We start from the raw sequence: 22547 nt of genomic DNA, 5'->3' as shown, positions 1-22547 counted from the left end.
GCTCCTTACAGACTTTGGTATACAGGTACTAGGTCTCTGAATAATTAACAGGTGCACTAACTAAGTCTCCCACTCTACTAACCGAGTTATTCTATGATGTAGTTTTTTTTCTTTTTCCCCCTAGAACTAAGCTATTTATTTGAAGACCACACACACGCACTTGCGTGCGCACACGCACACACACACACACACACACACACACACACACACAGACACGCACACACAGACACGCACACACAGACACGCACACACAGACACGCACACACAGACACACACACACACACACACACACACACACACACAGACACACACACACAGACACACAGACACACACACACACACAGTCTGTCTATATTCCTATAACTGGGACCTGATCGCAGGAACCACAGTTGCAGCTGATATGGAGCTGCAAAGATGTGTATTTACATATGGAATTGAGTTGCACTGGATGTTGGCAATAATTCAAGTTTCTGGAGTTGCACAAGATGTGGGCATAGGGCAGCAGTTTTGTAGGTGTTAAGCTGGTCAGTGGTGGTGTTGAGTTATTAGACTAAGCTCTCCATTTGTCAGTCATCAGTCTACATCTTCATCCTCCCCATTGTTAGATTTTAGAAGAAAGATATCACATGTGAAATCAGTTGAAGTGAAGTTTGACCATTTTTGTAACAACGTTTGAAGTTCCAGGCACATTCCACCTGGAGGAAGTCTCAAGGCATACATAGGGCACTCTCTTTATAGGGGTTTTATCTCTTTGCTGGCTAGTAACTTTCTTGACAGTCCCCCAGTAAAGTTCAAATGGTGAATGCTACAGTAAAAGCCCATCCCCCTTCAAAAAAAAAAGAACTTAATTCAAATAAATTGGGGAGTGCCACAGTTCTGAGTGAAAAATAAAGCTAGATAAATCTGTTAACCACTGTACTTGTATTGTTTACCTGTGCTGATGTCATGTTGCCAGTTTGGTATTTAAACTTGATTTATGAGTGCACAATTTAAATACAGAACCAGTTTACAATATTCCATTCCCTTTTACACATAGTGTTCATTTTGAAATGTTAGGAAGCATTTGGAGGACAAAAGATTTTTTTTTGTTTAATGAACATATGAGCTAATTCTTTTCAGATGTTAATTGAGCCACATTGCAGGTCCAAAAGTCCATCATCGTGCTTTTTTAATGAGATAAGAGGAAGCAACCAGAAATGAAATCAAAATAAACAAGTAACCGGACTGTAACCAGAGATCAGGACTGAAAGCTTAAGACTCTGGAGCTTTGAGGCAGAAACCTTAGCCACTGTGTTGCCCAATATTGGATACTGTGTAATGCTGCTGCAGATCATTTTCCTTAAAGCTTTGTGGTTGATTCTGTAAAGTGCACTTGTCTTCCAAAGTCACCATGGTAGTCTTTGCTTTGTATTGCAATTGTGCTAACTTGCATATTCCTGTTTTATTTTTTCTAGATTTTACGCCCAAATCTTAAAACTTTCTTGCATACAGTGCAGAAGAACCAGTTGCTGATGACTCCAGTTTCTGCTGGCCGTGGTGTTGTGAAATCGTTTATTAAGCGCAATACTCCTGTTAAAATAGATGCTAAGGTAAAATATTCAGTTTGCAGTACTGACATATATTTGAATGAGGCTTTTTGATCCTTTACCTTATTCTGAACATAATTATTTTGCTTTTCTGTCATTAACTGTCTATAGCAATTCAGTGACGCAAAGAGATAGAGATGCTCTGCAGTCAGAATGAAGTCTAGAAAGATTAAACTGGGAGCTGATCTCTACTCTGACTGTTTTCTTTTTTGTAAATGTAACAATTTGTAACTTTTCTTTGTTTAAAATATTTCTATTTTTTACTAGTAGGTTATAAGGTATAAACCACATTTTCAGTAATCTACAGTTTAGTTAAAATGTTGATGCCTATAACTGGTGTTAAATGATCTAGGGTTACTTCATTAACTTTCAGCCCATGCTGGTTGATATTTTTTTCCCTAACCACATTATCAGACAAGACTTTAATCGCTGCACATTGCTATTTAGTATTATCTCCTCCTTGGGGGTGTCGCTAATCTTTGCCAGAGAGTTTTTGCTCCTGTTTTCTCTTTTTCTTGTGATTTTTTTTTTCCTGCTGTAGTGATTTCTTGATCTTTTTTTGAGGGGAATCGGCATTGTGTGGAACCTTTTGATTCCATCTCTTTTGTTTGGTCCCCCCCATCAAAAAAGGAGACTCAGTTTGATGCCTGTATGTGCATGATTTTTTTGACCAGTGCATGTCATCACTCACCTGTTCTTTCGTGTGTACTGGTTAAATTTAAGTGCATGTCAGTTATGCATTAGAATAATTGTAAGCAGAGTGTGAATGGACTGCCTGAGATATACAGCCTTAATCGTATGGAATTTTGAATTATTGCCTTTAGCTAATGCCTCCATATTGTGACATCAACCTGCTGTTGAAGCCCTTAGTAAACACCTAACCAAAATGGGAAATCCAGTGGAGGGAAACAGCAGAAGCATTTTCAGAGACCCCAGGCAGGAATGTGAAAGATAGAACGTAAAGGGCCTGCAGATTACTGCTAAGATCACTCTTTATCATCATTTGGTCATAGCTGAAGTCGTCTTAGTTTATATGGGTTATATCCTGCACAGGATAAAACAGCTGGCCAGTGGTCATTGCTGCACCTACGATGTGCTGAACTTGAAGAAACAAGTGATTTGAGGGAGGCAAAGCCTAAGAGCACTACTCTTGCAGGCTTTCAAGGATTGACAGTTGGCTAATGCTTTCTATTGCTGTGCAGGCAAGTTCTCTTCGAGGAGAAGGAAACTTCCACATTTCACTTTATGATAAAAAGTGAACTTATTTTCTGAGAAATTATACATTTTAAGCTGTAAAACTTTGTTGGTCAAATGACTTTTAGCAACTTTTAAACAGGAGAGTTACTTTTTACTTCTCTGGAAAAGAAATAACTATTTCCTTGGTAAAAGTTGTGCTATTTTACTTTTCGGGGCTGCAGTACTTTTTTACCGTTTCTTTTTTTTTTTTTTTTTTGTGGGAGGGAAAATAGTGACTACCCCCAACTACTAATGCCATGCTTCCCCAGGAGAGTGGCATCTCTTTTGACTTTATGGTGGAACAACCCACCAGTTCCTCACTTCTACCTTCTTGCAGTCACAAAAAGAAGGATAATAATAAAGAGCCATTGCCACCACAGCAGGCTGCTAAATTGCCTCAGCTGCCCATGGGGTGAGTCTGCTGTTGCGATATCTGTCCTCAGACTGTACATCATTTTCTTAAGCTCACACTGCTACTGCAATGACCTTGGTTGGCAGTGGATATGCACTCTTGTCTTTTCTGGGAGAAAGGGCAGGGAATTCTTGTCTGCCTAGCTTTACTAGATTGCCTGTCCCTAGGGAGGTTTTGTTTGGCAAAAGTTGGGTCACTTCAGAAATTTCAATCAAAAAGAAGCAAAAACTTGTATACATACTTACAGATATTTCAAGCATGGTCATTAATGCCCTTCTAGCCGCCCAATATGAAAATTTAGAAGCATGTCTTCTCCTGTGTCTGTTACTTCGGGCAGGAGTTTCTTAATGGGCTTGGCTCAGATTTGTTGAAGCTCTTTAACCCTTCTAGTTTACCTATTTCCAGCATTATTAATTTTCTGAAAAAGTTCAAGATTTTGAACCTCAAAATGAATATGAAAGAGAAATTGTATTTTTTCTCAGATTTCTGATTCTAAGGAAACTGTGGCTTCTTCCAGTCCCTTCAAAGGATTTTCTTTTTCTGAAATACCAATTCTTGTGTTCATCTAGGTCAGTGCTACCATAACCTGAGATATATATCTTGCTAAGAATTTCACATCTGGCCAACTTCCAAAGTTTCAAGGCTCCTTCCACTCCATCAAGCGGCTTGTCAGCTCAAGTTGTGCCGACTAAAAAGATAAGTTTAGTTGCCAAGCTCTTCAGGGCTTTCCTGCTGCTGAATAGGGCTCCTCTTGTGGGTCTGAGGATTGAAAATAGGCTATTCCTTCTCATTGCTGGCAGAGAAGTTCCCCTTTTGAGGAGGGCTTCCACTTTGCTTTTTATTACAGAAATTGCACTATTTATGTAAAAGAATCATTTTAAAGCTAGTAGTGCTAGGAAAACTGTTTTAATAGCTGATCTGATGTCAATTTTCATTTTATCCTAAACATGTGGGTTCGGTTCCAAGCTTTGGAACCAAGTCTGCCATTACTAAAGCTCATGAAAGCTAAAAACTGTTGATTAACCCTTACCCACAATGCTCCTCTCCCGGTTAATTCAGATCTCGTTTGCCACTGGTCATGACAGATGAGTTTGCCATTGCTCTCAAGCTGAGTGTTGCTTTATTGATATATTTGCAACTTTTGAAAGTTTTCTACTTAATTGCTTATTAGTTAACCCACCCACTACTTCCTACCCCTTTTTAAAGTTCTCCTCCTCTTCTCCTTCCATACAACTGTGTATTCTGATCTATCATTGTTGATAGTTTGCTTCCTGCTGCTTTCTTTTTCTATAGTGAGTGTTCCTGTTTGCAGGGCCTTTCTACCTGTGTACATGTGTGTGTGAGTTGTATAGCTGGCCTGTTGACACCACTGTTAAAACTTTGAAATTTCTTTATTATAGCTGATAAACCTTAAGTGTCTGGATTTAAAAGATGGCAGAAATGTGGGCACAAAATTCTGTCAGACGCCCACTTGCTGTGTTTGTTGCCTGGACCCTGTTCACCTTCAGGAAGACTGTGCAATATGTCATAGTTTCAGTCACAGGGTGCTAGTGCTAGACGTAGCAAACTTATTTTGAAGGGAATCCTTCCATCATCCTTCAGTGAGACCTTATCTGGTACTGAGAAAGCCACCAGTAAGACCGATGCGTCTTCCCTTTACTCCTCATCTTCTTCCAAAGCTTTGAAGAAACCAAAAAAATAGAAGCCTATCAGTGCCTTCTACTCCCTCGGCACAGTCCTCGAAAAGGGCCAAGTCTTCGGTTCCTTTGAAACCCTTGGAACCAACAGACTCCACTGCTAAAACTTCAGTCCCGAAGGGACTTTTGAACCGAGTTTATCTGAGCAAACTCTTTGGCACCTAGCATTTCGATAGAGCATTTGGAATATTCAACACCAAAACTATTGTCGCAAACCTCTCCTTTGCTGCCAACTACTTGGGCAGAGTAAGCAATTTCAGGAGCCATCCATTATGGATCTTTCGAGAACCTAATTTTCACCCTCTATTGACCACTTTGCAGGAAGGCTACTTTTACCTTTTCTGGAATGGCCAAAATCTCCTTCCACCCTTTCCATCTGTTTTACTAAGAGTTTAACTGAGAATGATGTGGAGAGGCTGGTAAATAAGATTTACTGGGTGACAGGATTATCTGGTACTTCGGTTCCAGCCTGCTCGGGAATGGGAGCCGAACCTTCCATTACCCCTCTGTTTTTTCTTCTTCTGACTTCATCTGAAGCATTAGAGTTGTCAGCTCTGAGCTGCTCAGTGCTGACTGCATCAGTTCCGTAGATATCCCTATCTTTGGAACCGGTCCTTGCTCGGAGGTCTTTGGTCCAATCGGGTTCAAAAACCTCACAGGGCTGAGTCTATCCTGCCAGCTTCAAGGGACGCGAGTCAACTCCTATTTTTTTCAGAGCTGTCTCTGCACCTTGGAGCTTTGGCACAGGTAAGCTCAGCTCTGGTCTCTGAAGCGCTGTCTTCAGAGCAGGGAATAACCACAATTCCAAGGCAGTCTTTCTCTGTTCCAGGCTCTTCTCTCTTCGGGGGGGGGGGGGTGTCCAACTTTTGAAGAGATGGAGAGAGCCCTGACTGTTGCAGTCAGCCTCTTCCACTGCGGAGCTAGTGCCCCATTTTCTCCTCAGGCCCAGATATTCAACCTGTATTTCCACTGGGTCGGTGAGAGGAGTCCCAGATAACAGTTCTGTCCTCTTCTGATACCTCCCCAGAATCACCCCACTGAAGAGGTCCCTAAGAAGAGAAAGTGCAAGAGGAAGCACTTGGATTCCCCAGAGAAATTGATCACCGAGGACACCGACTTTGATGAAGGGGAGGGATCCCCAAGGTCACCCCCTGATGTCTCCTTTGGAGACATCCTGGAAATGAAACAGAGGGGTGACTAGAAGTCCCAAAATTCCTATTCCAAGGAGTCAGTGTACCTGCAGGCCTTCAGCACTCAACTCTCTACCTCTTGGGTGATTCCACCTGCTGCTGAGCTCATTCTGTTGATCTCTCAGCACGTGTGGAAGGCCCCTGCTACTATTGAACCTATCCCAGGAGACCTGACAAAATTCTGTCCGCATCTGAAGACTAACAGTTCTGGGCCAAAGCTGCTGATGTCTTGGTTGTGATGGCAGCCACAAAGAAGGAACTGGCCAAAGAGAGTTCCTCTATCCATCCACCCAACAGAGTCTCAGACAATGGATAGATTTGGGAAGCGGGTATATGCATCATCAACCATTGCCTTATGATCTTTGAATTTCTTGGCACATTTTACCAGACTTCAGAGGGATCTGGTCAAGGAGTTGTCAGATACCCTTGTAGGAACCATTTCTGAGGACGTCCAAGGAAAGGTGGCTTCTCAGTTGGCTATCCTGAAGTCTGTGTCAAATTCGTCCATGAGGCTCATCCCTCATGCAGCCAAAGGGTCCACCAGAGTAGTGGGTTCAGGGGCTGCCATTAGAAGACTCACGGGAATGCACCTATGTGACTTATGGGAAGCCATTTAAGTCTTCATTTGTCAGTCCACCCTTTGACGGATCATCCCAGTTTGTCCCAAAAGTTAGCGAAACATTATCCAGGTGTGAGAAAGAGGGAAGGATGCTTTCTGCTGTGAGTGTACGTTTTTCCACTCCTGAATGACCATTCTCTAGAAATCAGAGAAGCAGTGGGAAAATTTGGTTCAAGAAGTCCTAAAGGCCTTTTCAGGACACAAGTGAAAGGAGTTCTCCCAGGGCAGAGGGGGAGGGACTTAAATGGAAGGCGCCACCTGTGCAGTAGAGGTGGCCTGCAAAACCAGGGTTTCAGGGATTCTTTCATTGGTAAATCCTGCCAACACTCCTGAAAAGAGGCCCAGAGGCCCAGTTGTCTTCCCCTGGAGGCAGTCAGGGGATGCTTATCACCGAAATGCCTGGTTACAAATAACATTGGATGCTTGGGTGCAGAGGATTATATCCAGAGGCTATATAATCCCCCTTTCCCTTCCACCTCCTGTATGCAAGAAAATTCCAGATATTCCACCCAGTCAGAGAGAACAAGCTGTTCTAGAAATCCAAAAACTGCTATTAAAAAATTAAGTCATCGAAGAAGTCTCACTAGACCAGCTGGAGTCCGGAATTTACTCAAGATTCTTTTTATTCCCAAAAAAGGGGACTGGGGACCAGTTTTGGATCTAAGTGTACTGAACAAATCAATTTGTTAGACCAAATTCAGGATGGTTCATAGGTTCATAGGTTCATAGGTTCATACTAGGCTATCTGCCCGAGGGCATTTACAAGCCTAGCCCATAGTTTTGTGGCTTACGCCACCCCTTTAGTATGGGGAACTATACCCATTATTTTGCTGTGCCTCTGTTGAGCAGTGACACTGAGGTAATCCCTGGGGTATATCTGCGATCTCCCATCCATTGGTCAAGATTTCTCTTGAACAAGGCCAGCGAGGTGCTCTGCCTCACATATACCGGGATTTTATTCCACAGCATAGGGAGTCTTTGGGTGATGAATCTATCCCTCCAGCACGTCCTATTAATAGCCGTGTCGAGGTTTAAGTCTCCGCCTTGTGGCTCTGACGGATCTAGATTTTTGAGGTGAAGCATATTCATCAAATCTGGGTTTGACATGGCCTTGTATGTTAGGCAAAGGTCACCTCTGAAATAGAGCTGGAGTTCTTTCAGTCGGGCAGCATAGGACAGATGTTTGAGACCCTTTATCCTTTTGGTGAGGAACTTTGTGGCCTCTCCAGCTGCTGCAAGTGTCGGGTCAGATACATTCAATGGGGCATTGTACTCAATCATTGGTCTGATGAGTGATGAGTATAGGGAGACTATGACCTCCCTTGATCTAGATGAGAATCCCTTCATGATAAGGTGGGCAATGTAGAAGGTCTTCCTAACTACTTTAGCTACATGGGTGTCGAATGACAGACTACTATCAACCTGGGTCCCCAGGTCCCTGATAACTTCTTCTGTACTCAGTGGATTGCCACCTATTTGGTAGCTAGTAACCTTGTTTTTCCCGAAGGGTATGACTATGCATTTTTGGCATTTAACTTTAGGCCATGGCTCTGGCACCAGTTATCCGCTTCTGTGAGACCCTTCTGAAGGATATCTGTGTCAGATGTGTTTTTACTATGGCTTCAGTTTGCAGTCATCTGCAAACTTTGTCAGCCATAACCCTCCTGTGTTTGCTTGTACTGGAAAAGTAGATGCCAAACAAGAGTGGGCCCAGGACTGAGCCCTGTGGTACACCACTTGTGACAGGCTTTGAGTCTGACATGGCGCCAGCAACTCTGACCCTGTGGGTTCTGTCACTCAGCCAGTTTGCAACCCATCTTATGATGTATGGGTTAACATTTAAGCTGATGAGTTTTTCAATGATACCCGAGTGGGGTATTGTATCAAAGGCCTTCGCCAGATCGAGGTAGGCTGTATGGACTGCCTTTCCTCATCAATGGCTTTGGTGACTGTTTCAAAAAGTCAACCAAGTTTAGAAGGCATGATCTGCCTTTGACAAAGCCAAACTGGGATGGATCCAAAGTCTGCAAATTCCTATGTCTTTATTTATGAGGTCCATTATGATCCTCTCCATGGCTTTGCAGATAAGGCTTGTCAAGCTAATGGGCCGGTAATTTGGGTCGGTGGAGGCACCGCTTTGTGAAGTGGGACCACAGTTGCAGTGCGCCACTCCCTGGCACGTATCCAGAGGTAAGACTATGATTAAACAGCTGTCCTAGCTGTGGGTTTAGTTCCTCATTGAGTTCGTGGAGCACACAGCCGGGAAAACATCAGGTCCCATGGATGCTGTGTTTTTTGCTTTGGAGAGAGCAGTTCTCACTTGGGCATTGGAGATGTTTGGGGGCTGCAATCGCTGGTATGGATATCTCTCCTTTGGGGAGGGGAGAAGTTTGCACTGAACCTGTCAGCCAGTATGTTGGCAATGTCTGTAGGATCAGTAATCTTCACATCATTTTGAACTAGTTCTGAGCATATCTGGGAGTTTCCTCCCAGGTTTCTAACATAGCTAAAGAAGGCCTTATGATTGTCTTTCGAGTCTTTAGCTATTTTTCTCTCAAAATTTGCTTTGGATGATTTTATGAGAGCTCTTAGTTTTTTACTTATAGTGATCAAGGGTGTCTTACCTTTTAAGGATTTTGCTCTATCTTGTAGTAGCTTCCTCCTTTGTTGTAGAGTTTGTTTATGGCTGGGGTCCACCAGAGTGGACGCTTGCCTTTGGTACAAAGAGTCTTTGTTTTGCTTGGGATTGCCTTATCCATGCAGTCCTGCAGGTGCTGGTAGAAGGCATTTGTAAGTGATTCAGCGCCTTGAGTACTGTTTTCCGGCTCGGGGCCTTAAAAGCGACCACACGAGGCTTGAGAAGTGTGAAGTCGGCTTCAGAAGTTCTTTACTGTGGTCTTTTTATTTCAGGTGGGGTGGGATGAGGACCACCAGCGAGATTAGTTTGTGATCTGACCTCACCAGTGAGGGGTATACTTCCGTGTTGAACATTGTGCTCCCATGTTCGTGATGATGAGATCAAGTATGTTTTCTCCTCTTGTGGGATGGTGACTAGTTGTTCCATGGCATTTGAGTTTATGAATTCCAGGAACTTTTGGGCTAGGGTGTTTGGGCTTGAGTAGTGTTCCCAGTCTATATTAGGGTAATTGAAGTCACCTAGTATGATGGTGTTTGGTGATACATTTATCCCTCTAGTGTTTTCAGGAAGGCCATGTGAGGTTCCTGAGTTTGTGAGGGTGGCCTGTAACATGCTACAATTTGCAGAGCAGTCTTGCCTATGGTTAATTGCACCTGGATGGTCTCCGATGCATCGTATGCCACCAGTCTTGAGGTGTGGGTGTCTTTGATGAATATGGATACCCTCCTTTCTTGGTATTGTCCGGATTTTGGGGCCGAACGCATGATAAGAGGTAAAACCTGATAGTGCTGGGGTGCTCTCAGGAGCCTTGAACCAGGTTTCTGTCACTGCACAGACATCGATGTTCTCCATACTGAGAAGGGCCTCGAAAAGTGCATTTTGAGATTTAGACTTCTGGCATTGAGCAGCATTACCCTTAGTTTTTTCCTTTTTGTGTTCTAGGGTGGTAGGTTTAGAATTTGAGCCTTGCCTAAAAGGCACTATGGGGTGGCAAGAGCCTTTGCCAATATCCGAATCCCAGGGTGACAGGTGCAAGCCGCCCGCAGCGTGGCTTGTCCAGCATGTCATCCCAGGCAGACAGACATTGATCCCCTTTGGATAACACAAGAGTTTAAGTCAATTGTGAAACCTGATCATCTTATCTCTGTATTGTGGCATCATTCTTGGTGAAGGTAGGATACTGGTCAAGGTCAGGGTCATACCTGCCTGGGCTACATAATCAGAGAGCTCCTGAATGTCTCTTTTCATGTAGTCCAAGGAGGTACGCCTCAGGTCGCTTACACCAGCGTGGACAATGACTGAGTCATATTTGTACCTGCTGTTGAGAGACCTGAGTGCTTGGCTATGTGGCGGATTCTAGCCTCGACAGGCAGCTTACTGTGACCTTCTCCTTACTCAGTCTGGTGAGCGGACGCCAGTGTGTCTGACTATGGAGTCACCAATGACTAGTGTGTCTGGCATTGTGTTTGGCCTTAAGGGCTGTGACTGTTTGACACTCTGACTGTGAGGTCTATGTGTTGCAGGTGTTGTGTTCTGAGGTGGTGGTTGTTTGGGTGTCTGCTTTGGTGGCCTCTGCTGTTTTGGTAGATTTTTGATCAGAGCCGCCGAGTATGTCTTTGTGTGTTTATGTGTATGATTTGAGGTTGTAATGGTAATATGTGAGACTGGGTCTATAGTGTGTGTGGTAACTTCTCCTCCTGACTGGTCTTGCCAGTCCTATGTTGAGAGAGCTCAGCCTCCAGTTTGGCCGTATAGTTGCATCTCTCGCATGTATTTGTGTTTTGTGGGAGGAGGAGAGGGTTGTTCAGGTACATGAGGCAATTGTAACATTGCCTCAATATTCCCAGGTTCACCAGCTGAGCAGGAGAGGACACTAGCAACTGATCCCTCGACATGCTAGAAGGAATAGACAAAAAACTTTAAAAGAGATTCCGGGGACGGAGTGACCCAGAAATGGGGTTTGCCTTTTGGGGTGCTATCTATAAGAGTGCCGTATCAAGGTAATAAGTACTGTAGGAGCAAGTGCTAGGTTTAACAGATAGAGAAAAGTCTACTTGGAGTCAAGTAGAGATGATCTTTTCGATTAGAGAAAGTGCTAGTAACAGGGATGCTTAGAGGTAAGATTGTAAAGAATGCACTCTGCAGTGTGCACTAGAGAAGTTAGATATGAAAGTAGGTAACTTGAGTTTTACCTGTTTTAAAAAGTTAAGGTTTAGTGGAGAGTTACTTTTTAAAACAGCAAGATGGACAGAAAGGGGTGGTTACTTTTGTATTTTGGTACTATGAAATATTGTAGGATGGCCAATAAATTTAAATAATTGAAGGTGGGATTTCAAAAGTGATGGTTTTGTGATTACTCACATAAGCCAGTGAAAGTAGAGAGAAATGAGATATATGGTCAGATTAACATAAGAGGCGGCAACTAGAAAGACAGTGGTATTTAACAAGACAACTTAAATGGGTGGGAGGGAGGGAAAAATTCTGCCTGACTCAGAACAGAGAGCTGTGGTCTCTTTTGAAGTTTTAATATGCTGTTAAACAGAATGCAAGCAAAACACAAGGTAAAGAAAACAAACTACAGTATTCAAAATATAGAAAGGCAATACAGAAATACAAATACAGAAATACAAAAATAACAGCAAACTAACCTTTCCTTCACAGCAAAGTGTAGCAGAGTCTGGATGAGCCTTCTGGTAAAGCTCTGAAATGTTTTAGTTTACTCCTTAAATAGAAATTTTAGTTCCTAGCTCCACCCTCTGTTAACAAGTGATTAACCTTAAGTGACCTTTTCTGTCTTATGAATGAGTCCTTAATTAATCAGTTCTTATTTCTGCCTGACTCAGAACAGAGAGAGCTGTGGTCTCTTGAAGTTTTAATATGCTGTTAAACAGAATGCAAGCAAAACACAAGGTAAAGAAAACAAACTACAGTATTCAAAATATAGAAAGGCAATACAGAAATACAAATACAGAAATACAAAAATAACAGCAAACTAACCTTTCCTTCACAGCAAAGTGTAGCAGAGTCTGGATGAGCCTTTCTGGTAAAGCTCTGAAATGTTTTAGTTTACTCCTTAAATAGAAATTTTAGTTCCTAGCTCCACCCCCTCTGTTAACAAGTGATTAACCTTAAGTGACCTTTTCTGTCTTATGAATGAGTCCTTAATTAATCAGTTCTTATTTCTGCCTGACTCAGAACAGAGAGAGCTGTGGTCTCTTTTGAAGTTTTAATATGCTGTTAAACAGAATGCAAGCAAAACACAAGGTAAAGAAAACAAACTACAGTATTCAAAATATAGAAAGGCAATACAGAAATACAAATACAGAAATACAAAAAATAACAGCAAACTAACCTTTCCTTCACAGCAAAGTGTAGCAGAGTCTGGATGAGCCTTTCTGGTAAAGTCATGGTCATGGGTAAAGTCCATTTTTTCAAGTTTAGGAAAAAGATAATTGGATGTGCTCAGTAGATCTTCAGGATGCATGTTACCATAAGAAAATGGGTAAATGATCCAGAGGTTTCCTTCACTTTGGCTGGGAGCCAGTCACGGTAAGTTCAGAGTTCTGCCCTTAGGTCTCACCACAGCGCCCAAGGTGTTCATCAAATGCATGGCAGTAGTAGCAGCTCACTTGAGTCTGCAAAGATTCCGAGTGTTTCCATATCTAGATGACTATCTCATTTCTGCTCCCACCAAGGATCAGTTGTTAAAGCAACAGACCTTGTACTTCACATTTGTTCTTATCTGGGAATAACTGTAAATTACGAGAAATCAAAACTGACCCCAGCGTAGAATATAGCATTCATAGGAGCCCTCTAACTTCCATAGCTTTTCTTCCCCCGGTGAGATTACAGAAAGTCAGAGTTCAGGTACAGAAAGTAATCGACAACAAAAACGTAACTACTCAACTAGTGTTTCAAGCACTGGGCTCCATGGCTGCATCTATAACTCTAGTTCCCTTGGCTAGATACTACATGAAGATACTTCAATGGTTGCTAGCATTTCTGTGGTTAATGTTACACCAACACGTCGGACCTGATTTGGATCACCAGTTGGTGCAGAAAAGATTTAACTTGGTGGATGCATTCTGAAGACATTCTTCTAACCTGCCTCTTTGTCCCATCACAACCCCAAGCCATAGTGACAACACACGCTTCCTAGATGGGGAGGGGGAGTATTATCTGGGCAAGACTGTCCAAGACACTTGGTCCCCTACATAGGCTGACTTGCATATCAATGTACTGGAGCTGAGGGCAGTGCTTTTAAAGTTGCAAGCCTTTCAGACTGCTCTTCGGGAACAATTGTGATTCAAACAGACAATATGTCAGTGGTTTGGTACATCAACAAAAGGGGAGGAACTAAATCCTATCCCCTTTGTCGAGAAGCTCCGAGTGTAGAAGTGGGTGATCTCTTCCAAATGCTTTCTTATAGCAAAGCACATTTTGGGGAGTTCCTCTGTAATAGTAGACAAACTAAGCAGGTGTATTTTCCTGCCTCACGAGTGGCCTGTCTGTCCAAAGGTGACTGAAAAGATTTTCCTTTAATGGGGCCAGTCTTGCTGCGACGTTTTTGCCTCTCCCCTAAAGTGCAGCAACTACTTTGCCCTGATCCCCCCTCCGGAGGAGTCACCAAGAGATGCTTGTCTTCATATTTGGCCCTCCAACTGCTTTATGGCTTTCCCACAATTCCTCTAATCCTGAAATTTAAACATAAAGCAAAGTAATCCTCATTGCACCTTATTGGCCTTTACAGATATGGTTCCCCTTTTTTTGGCCTCCTCTAATTCAGCAGCCTTGGATTCTGGACCCAGCTCAGTCCTCCTATCCCATCCAGAGGGGTTAATTCATCCGAACATTGTAAACCTCAAGCTGACAGCAAGGTTTTTCCAATTCCATTAAGAGCCAGGCTCCCTCACTTTCCTCCCTGGTACTTCTTATTCTCTTAGCCTCTCGTAAGCCAGCTACCCATTAACTCTATGCTAGTAAATGGAGGAGGTTTACCTTTTTGGCTCATAACAGTATTGATCCTTTTTCAGTGCCCATCGATAAAATCCTAGATTTTTTGCTTCACTTTTTAAAGCAGGTGCTTCCCAATCTACCATAAAAATTCAGTTAGCTGATATTTCTAATTTCCATAATGGGTTTAAAGAATCCTGTTTGGCTTGTCATAAGCTTTGCAATGCATTCTTAAAAGGAATACTCTTACTAAAACCCCCTTACAAAGATCCGTACCCCACCTTGGGGTCTCAACTTAGTGTTACAAGCCATTGTTCAACCTCCCTTTGAACCATTGGCTGAATGTGATTTGAATTTTTTAGCCTGGAAACTGTATTCTAGTGGCAATAACGTCTGCCACAAAAATTTCAGAAATACAAGCCTTATTTAAACCTCCTTACCTGATTTTCTACAAAGAGAGTTTCTCTAAGAACCAATCCTTACTTTGTGCCTAAGGTAGAATCAGAGACTAGCATTAAGCAGACTGTTAATTTACCAGTATTTTTTCCCAACTTTACTAACAAAGGTGAATACTGCTTACATTTGTTAGATGTTCACAAACAAATACATTTCTGTCTACACAGAACTAAGGATATGAAAAAATACAACCAGCTATTTGTGTCATTTTCATCTACAACACTTGGCCAGCCAGAGAGCCAAGTGACGATAGCCAGATGGCTCAGAGAATGTGTTTCTTTCATCTATAATGAAAAGAAAATTAGTTTGCCTGGGCCTTTAAAAGCATATTCTTCAAGAGCTGTAGCTACTTCAGCAGTTTTTCAGTCTGATGTTTCTATGTATGATATTTTTGCAGAAGCAACTTGGGTTTCTCCTCGTACCTTTATTACCCATTACAGATTGGATCTGGTCTCCAGGGGTAGAGTATCATTTGGTTCTATGGTGCTCAGGAATGTCCTGCCTTCAGTTCCCCCCAAAGTCTAAGGTAGCTGGGGACTGTTTCCCATATGTTGAGGATAAAGTGAAAATGGACATCAGATGTATTCACCATAACATTCTATCTGCGTTGTCCATTTTCATTTATCTTTTACTCCTCTCCCACCTTCCCCCTGCCCTTGAAGTTTTTGGTGGAACGGATAATGGACATATAGCACTTTATTTTTTATGGTTCCATAAATGGTCTCTCTGAATGATTTTGGGTTTTTTCATTCTGTCTGATTTTCATCAAACTTGATCTGAGGTAACTAGGAGAGGAGCATTGTGTGTTGGGGTTAAGCTTGAGAGTTTTTGGCTTTCGCGAGCTGTAGTAATGGCCGAGTCTGTTCTGAAGCTCAGAACCAAATCCATATGTTGAGGATAAATGAAAAGGGACAACACAGATGAAACGTTATGGTGGGCACATAACATTTTGATTTAATTACTTTTAAGTGGGAGTGTCACTTTACTTTTGTGGTATAAAGCTATTAAAACTAATTTAAAACATTTTTTTCTGACGTGTTATTTTATTTTGGGCATGGGAAAGTGTTTAAAGTTCTTTCTACTGTGTTTTACAAGGTAATAAGCTGCTTCCATGTGCCATCAGGTGCCTCTTTATACCAGGATTTTGGCTTCATCTGTGAATTTTGTTTGGAAATGGTAGGATTCCAAAATTTTTCTAAAAGCTGCAGTTTCATTATCTGTGTACCTTTAGAAAGCACTACAAGCTAGATTTTTATTTATTTATTTTTTTTTAGGTCTAGGGCAGAGTTTGCTAGGGCCGTTCTTCAGGGGCTCTTGGAACCCTCATTGTTCCTCCTCTCAGTCACTCAGTCTAAGCCATAGTAATGTACCCCTATAATTACTGCAGCAGAGATCAGCGTGACAACTGCGTACAGTTATGTAAGTAAATTTACCATAGCAATAAATGCTTGAAAGATCACTGCTGCAGTAGCTGCTCCCACCTTCTCCCTTTTTGTTGCCAGAGAGGACCACTAACTTTAGTTTCCTAATACTGACCTTGTCAGGGCTCTAGCCTCCTTCTCAGATGGCTTGTAAAGCTCTGAAGGCTTTGGCACCCAAACCACTGTTTTTCTACAGCTCATGTTGAGCTGAATAATAGTTTGGATGTGTAGACGGTACCCTTGAAGCTTTGCATCCTGGCTGGCTTTTACATAGTGTGCAGGATGCAACCTACAGAGCCAAAGCTACTGCAGTAGTGATCATTTAAATATTTATTGTTAAGGTAAGTTTACTTGCATAACTGTATTATCTGCCTCTGTAAACCCTTATGAAATTGGGGGGGGGGTAGCACATAGTAGGAACTGCTCAGGATAGGCTTCAAATTTCTAGCACAGCTGCTTGAACCTATGTCCTACTTTGCTGTTAAGTGAGTAGACCTTGGAGAAACTGTCTGCCTTCCTCACTCTGAGTTAGAAACAGTTGAGATAACTTTATTTGCATCTAATGTGTATGGCCCATATAGATTCACAACACCTTTTAGCGTAATTGATGCATTATTAGTAAGGACTACACACTGAGAGTTTCCTTGATATGGCTATCTAGTTCAGACTACCCTTTTAGGAATAGTTGCATCATATCTTGGATACCTCTTAAAGGTGTTCATTGTACTTCACTGTTTTAGTAATTTCTCTTGGGATTTCCTGTCTTGCAGAAGCTCAAGAATGACCCACATATGAGAGACTTTAACCTTCCCTCTAGGCCTTGTGGATGCCCTCCTCTCTGATATCAGGACACAGAGATATAGGGTTATGAACAATCGCCATTTTTCAGTTCTTGCATGAGACTTCCACCACAAGAATGTGTCTTAAGTGCGTTGGCCTGTACAAAGTCAGAATACTTTTAAAACCATTAAGGAAAACTTTTATCATTGTCAGTGCTCCTGTGGCATTTTGGGTCATCTGTCAAGGTAACACAGTACTGGCCAGCTTTCAAAAGCCAACTCCCTTCCCGTGACAGCTGATTGGCTGAACATACCCTGAGAGAGAAGTCTTTAGCTGCCAAAAGAAGCGAGTGTGGTCTTTTTCTGCACTCCAGAGTGCAAAGACTCTTAACAGGATTCAGTGATAATTTTTCCAGCTTACTGCTCAGATGAGCTCAATTTACAGACCCCTTCCTTTCACTTTATTAGAATTATTATTTTTATATTCACTTGCTTATTTAGAATATATAATTTATTTTAACTTTATTTCTCTTGGTCTTTACAGTAGTTCTGTTGGGAATTGCTTCTAGCAGTTTTGATTTGTCCGATTATAAGTTCCTCAGTCTTTCAAGTTTTACACACTCATCCCAAACTTGACACAGCCAATATGACTTTAATCGTACTGCTGCTAAATATTTAGTTAATTACAACCCTCCACTTTCTGATATTAGTGGAAGAATAATTGATAAGTATGGGAAAAGTGAAAAGTGGATGCTTCTGCAACTTTGATTTTCAGAATTTTGAATTGTCAGGCTTGTATGTTAAAGTAGCAGTGGACGTTCTTCATGTTTCACTGTTGTAGCATCACTTTTGGGTTATCTGCTTGCAGTAGCCCTCAGTCGGCCTGATTAACAAAGTCTTGGGTCCTGCGTCAGTTGCCGTCTCTTCTTCTGTGATGTCAGGTAGTCAGGGGTATAAAACATGCAGCCGATGCCATTACATCAGTCTTTCTTGCCATGCGGTGCCCGAAGCAGAAGCATTTCACCAGTGCCGGTCGACCGACTCCAGAAATTTTTGTTTTCGAGTTTCAGAACTGAAGTCTTCAACTAAAGCGAAGTACCCCATTGGGGAAACTTTTTCTTGCTCTAAACCAATGTAAGTAAAAGTAAATAATTGGATTTCTTGTGGAAAGCAAATACCTCATAAAGATTTCCATTCGTACTAAATTCCTTGCCTAGACCCTGACCACGACATACCTCGCTGTTTTGTGCCTTATTTAAACAACTAACTATCCGTCGTCTGTATATTTACGCTTCTAAATATTTTGGTACTCTGTTCAATTATCCAGATATGTCTTCAGTAAGCCATCCGACTACCGACATTCTGAAAAAAACGCAAAGATAAAGACAGAGACAGGCCGCCTAGGTCCAAAGCTGCTGACGACGCTTCTAAACCAGTTGCCAGTTCGCCGGTACTCAGTGAGGCGCTTTCGCAGCCCCTGATACCTGCTACTTCAGATTCGCAGGCCTCTACTGAGACCCATTCGGAGTCAGGTATGCTGCGAGATGCTTCAACTGTGGAACCTGCAGATGTCTCTACCTTGGATGGGTGTGGAGCCGTTGTGCAGGCACCGGTATTCAGGCCCTACTGACTTGCATATTAAACCGATGCCATCTTCTTTTTCAAGGCCTGAAACTTTAACCATGCCTAGAAAACTAACTCCCAGACCGCATGGTCAGGCCTCTATGCCTAAAAAACAAAGAATGGCTGAAGACCTTATTACTTTAATCAGGGGAAGCCATCCTTCCCCCTCTAAGAGACCTAGGACTGAGTTTGCTTATGATACTTCTGACCAGGATTCTGAAATTTCTGTTTCCTCTGATGACCAGGATTTACCCTTATCTACCTTTGAGGATTCTGATGCTGAGGACTCTATTCCCTCTGCTTCCACCCCAGAGGATTTCTCTTTTGGTGAAACCTTGCATTTGGAAAATCAGGATTACTCTGATTCTAAAAAGAGGCTTAGGGATTTCTTACTCCTGCCCCAGCACAGGCCTTTAGCTATTCCTCCTGTACTAGACATTGTTGATGATGCCTTTTCGGAATCCAACTTGGGCCCTGACTCTCTACCTCCTGCTCCCAGAAAACCTGTTGGATATTATAGGGCTCCTGACTCTCACGGGTTGCTTTTTTAAAAATCCTACTGCGGATCCCGAGACCATTTCACAGGAACCCAAGGGCGTTAAGGCTACTACTGCCAAAAATCCTACCCCCTCTGATAGAGAATCCAGGGCGCTGGATAGATAGGGTAAGAAGGTATACACTTCTGCAACCTTAGCCATTAGGGCGTTAAACTGGCAGTTGTTTCATATGTTAAAGTATCAGTAGCATATTATTGGATTGCTTACACAGAAAATGATGTTGATTGCTGATTGTGCTGAAAATAAGGATTTAAAGCATTCTACTGAACAGGTTGGAAAACATACTTTGCAATGTGGTTTTGATTCACTAGAGGCATCTTGCAGGCCTGCTGTTACTGGGTCTGTACTTAGAAGGCATGCTTGGCTTGAGGAGCCATTATTGCCAGATCGTGTTAAAGCTAAATTACTGGATGCTCCCTTAAATCACGACCGCCTGTTTGGCAACAAGACAGAAGTTCTTAAAAAGATGGAGGAAAAAGCTAAATCTATGCAAACTGTTAAAGATTTCCTACAAGTACATCCTCCAAGATTTACTAGACATTGGCCCTTTCCTGCCTCTTCCAGGCCTTTTCAGTCCAACCCCAGACCCAGCAGAACACCCAGGCTTCAGTCCCAGGGTACGCACAGGACTAAGCAGTGGGGGGCTCCTACTACCAAATCTGGGAGTAGTAAAACTCCCCGCTATGGTAAACTGTCTCAATGACTTAACTTTAAAACTTCCAAGCACTTCTCAACTGACTGCTCCTTTAGGGGGAAAGATTGCTCTGCAGGCAAAAAACTGGGAACTCATTACCCAGGACAAATGGGTTTTAAATATAATTTCCCAAGGATACAGATTTCACTTCCACACGTTACCAACCCCAAACGGTTAGCCAGATCTACCCCCCGAATCAGTGGGTAGAGGCTCAAAAACAAGTACTCTCTCAAGCATAAAGGCTATTCAAACTCTACCAGAAGAGGAAAATGGACAAGGTTTCTACTTGAGACTTTTCCTGGTACCCAGAGAAGACGACTCATGGCATCCTATCCCTGGACCTGTCTACCTTAAACACCTTTTTGGTGATTCCAAAATTCAAGATGCTAACTCTTCACCAGTTGCTTCCTATGTTAGGCAAAGATGCCTGGTTGGCAACACTCGATTTAAAGGAAACCTACCTGCACATCCCAATCAGGGAATCTTGCAGAAGATACCTACGCTTCAAAGCAGGCTACATGCACCATCAGTTCTATGCACTGCACTTTGGCTTATCTATTGCACCCAGGGTATTCACAAAGTGACTAACTCCAGTCATTGCATTTTGTAGGCAAAGAAATATTCAACTATACCCATACTTGGATGATTGTCTAACTCAGGCAGAAAGCCAGGACATACTTTTGAATCATCTGGCATTTGTACAAAAGGTGCTAGTTTGTCTGGGGTACACCATAAACAAAAAGAAATCACACCTGGTACCCTGTCAAATTATATTCCTGGGAGCAAGCTTGAATACAACTTCCCAGATGGCTTTCCTCACACCAGAGAAACCAATTCATTTGACAACCTACTTCAAACTAATGGCCACAAAAACCCTGCTATCTGCAAGGCAAATACTGCTAGCCTTGGGGTTCATGGCCTCGTGCATTCTTGTAATTCCATATGCAAGACTGTATACGAGGAAACTACAATGGTATCTAAAAAGCCTATGGTGTCAACATTCTCAGGATCTAGAAGCAGTGATTCCCATCATACCTTGCCTATGGTTAGCGTTTCTTTGGTGGGCAGAGGCTTGCCACCAAAACAAGGGACTACCATTCACTCTACCCCATGCCACCCAAACCCTAACAATAGACACATCAGACTAGGCAGAGGGGGCTCACCTGGCAGGGAAGTGCATTCAGGGCAAATGGAACCCAAGTCAAATGCACCTGCATATCAGTTAAAAAAAAAAAGAAATGTTAGCTTTACAGAATGCTCTGACTGCCTTCAAGGACCACATTCTTTCAGGACAATTAATGGTAAAAACGGACAACACCACTGTTATGTGGTACATAAACAAGCAGGGGAGTACCCATTCTTACCCCCTCTGTAGACTAGCCATGGCTCTGTGGAACACAGCCTTGGTCTACCAAGTGCATCTACCGGCTCAATTCCTTCCAGGGGAAACTAAATACACTGGCAGACGAACTAAGCAGAAATCTAATGGACCCACACGAATGGAAACTGGAACCAAAGACTTTCAACATGTTTGTTCACTCGGACTCTCCCAGTCAACAAATGTAAATAAATAATAAACAAATGGGGGAGCCCACATGTAGACCTGTTTGCCCCCCCCCCCCCCCCGGAACTACCAATTGGACAAATTTTTGCACAAGGACTCCTCACAAACCAGCTTGGAAAGTGGATGCTCTGTCCTTCAACTGGAAAAACCCATCAGTTTATGCTTTTCCCCGTCTGCCTCTCCTCTCTAAAGTGCTACTAAAGATCAAACAGGACAAACAAAGGACGATATTGATTGTACCAGACTGGCCACGCCAACACTGGTGTACCCCCTCTTGCGCAGTGTCACTGGTGGCTCCATGGCACCTGCCTCAGACCCCTACCTTGTTGTCACAGCAGGAGAACCAGATTCTTCACCCTCTACTTCAAACCCTGAACCTGGCAGCCTGGCTAATTACTGAGGGACGGTAATGGAGAGATTAGGTAAACAAGTGTTGGATATCATTTTAGAGGCAAGGAGGCCTAGTATTAGAAAATCTTATGCTGAAAAATGGAAAATATTCTGTGCCTGGAACCAATCTCAAGGGATGGGCCCAGCAGCACCTCAGATTCTTCAATACTTAACTGAGATGCTTCAGAAGGGCCTTTCTTTTTCCTCCATCAAAATTCACACCTCAGCTATTACAGCTCATTATAACACAGAACCACCCCTCTTCTCTCATCCACTACTCAAGCAGTTTCTTAGGGGGGCCAAAAACTTAAAACCACCCAGGAGAGCCCCAACTCCAGCCTGGGACCTTAACTTTGTATTGGAGAAACTCACTCTTCCTCCTTTCGAGCCAGCTGCAAATGCAGATTTAAAATTCCTTTCTTGGAAAACAGCCTTCCTTTTAGCAATCACTTCAGCAAGAAGGGTGTCTGAATTACAGGCGCCCTTATGGCAGTGGAATCTTCCATGCGGACAGGGTGTCCCTCTGAACCAATCCTTCCTTCATGCCCAAGGTGGTATCCAGTGTGGCTCTTAATCAGTCCATTCATTTGCCAACCTTCTTTCCTAATCCACAGAACAAAGGGGAATGGATACTGCACTCCTTAGATGTGCACAAGCAACTTAGATTTTACTTGGACAGGACTAAACCTCAAAGGAAATATGAACAGCAGCTGGTGGCATTTGCTGCAGGGG

The 22547-nt window shown here is 42.7% G+C and overlaps 1 protein-coding gene across 1 annotated transcript in view; it reads left to right on the top strand.

Moving 5' to 3' along the window:
• The window catches only part of LOC122810517 (inner centromere protein-like), a 1067288-nt gene that overhangs the window by 360849 nt on the left and 683892 nt on the right, over positions 1-22547 (top strand). Inside the window, exon 9 of the mRNA XM_044082099.1 lies at positions 1455-1589. Coding sequence (XP_043938034.1) covers positions 1455-1589 — 135 coding nt within the window. The remainder of the gene's footprint in view (positions 1-1454; positions 1590-22547) is intronic.

This window comes from Protopterus annectens, chromosome 9.part0, assembly GCF_019279795.1.
Source record: "Protopterus annectens isolate FY-2018-M chromosome 9.part0, PAN1.0, whole genome shotgun sequence".
Lineage (NCBI taxonomy): Eukaryota > Metazoa > Chordata > Ceratodontiformes > Protopteridae > Protopterus > Protopterus annectens.
The sequence above is the reverse complement of the archived record's forward strand: the minus strand, read 5'-3'. Positions and strand labels throughout refer to the sequence as shown.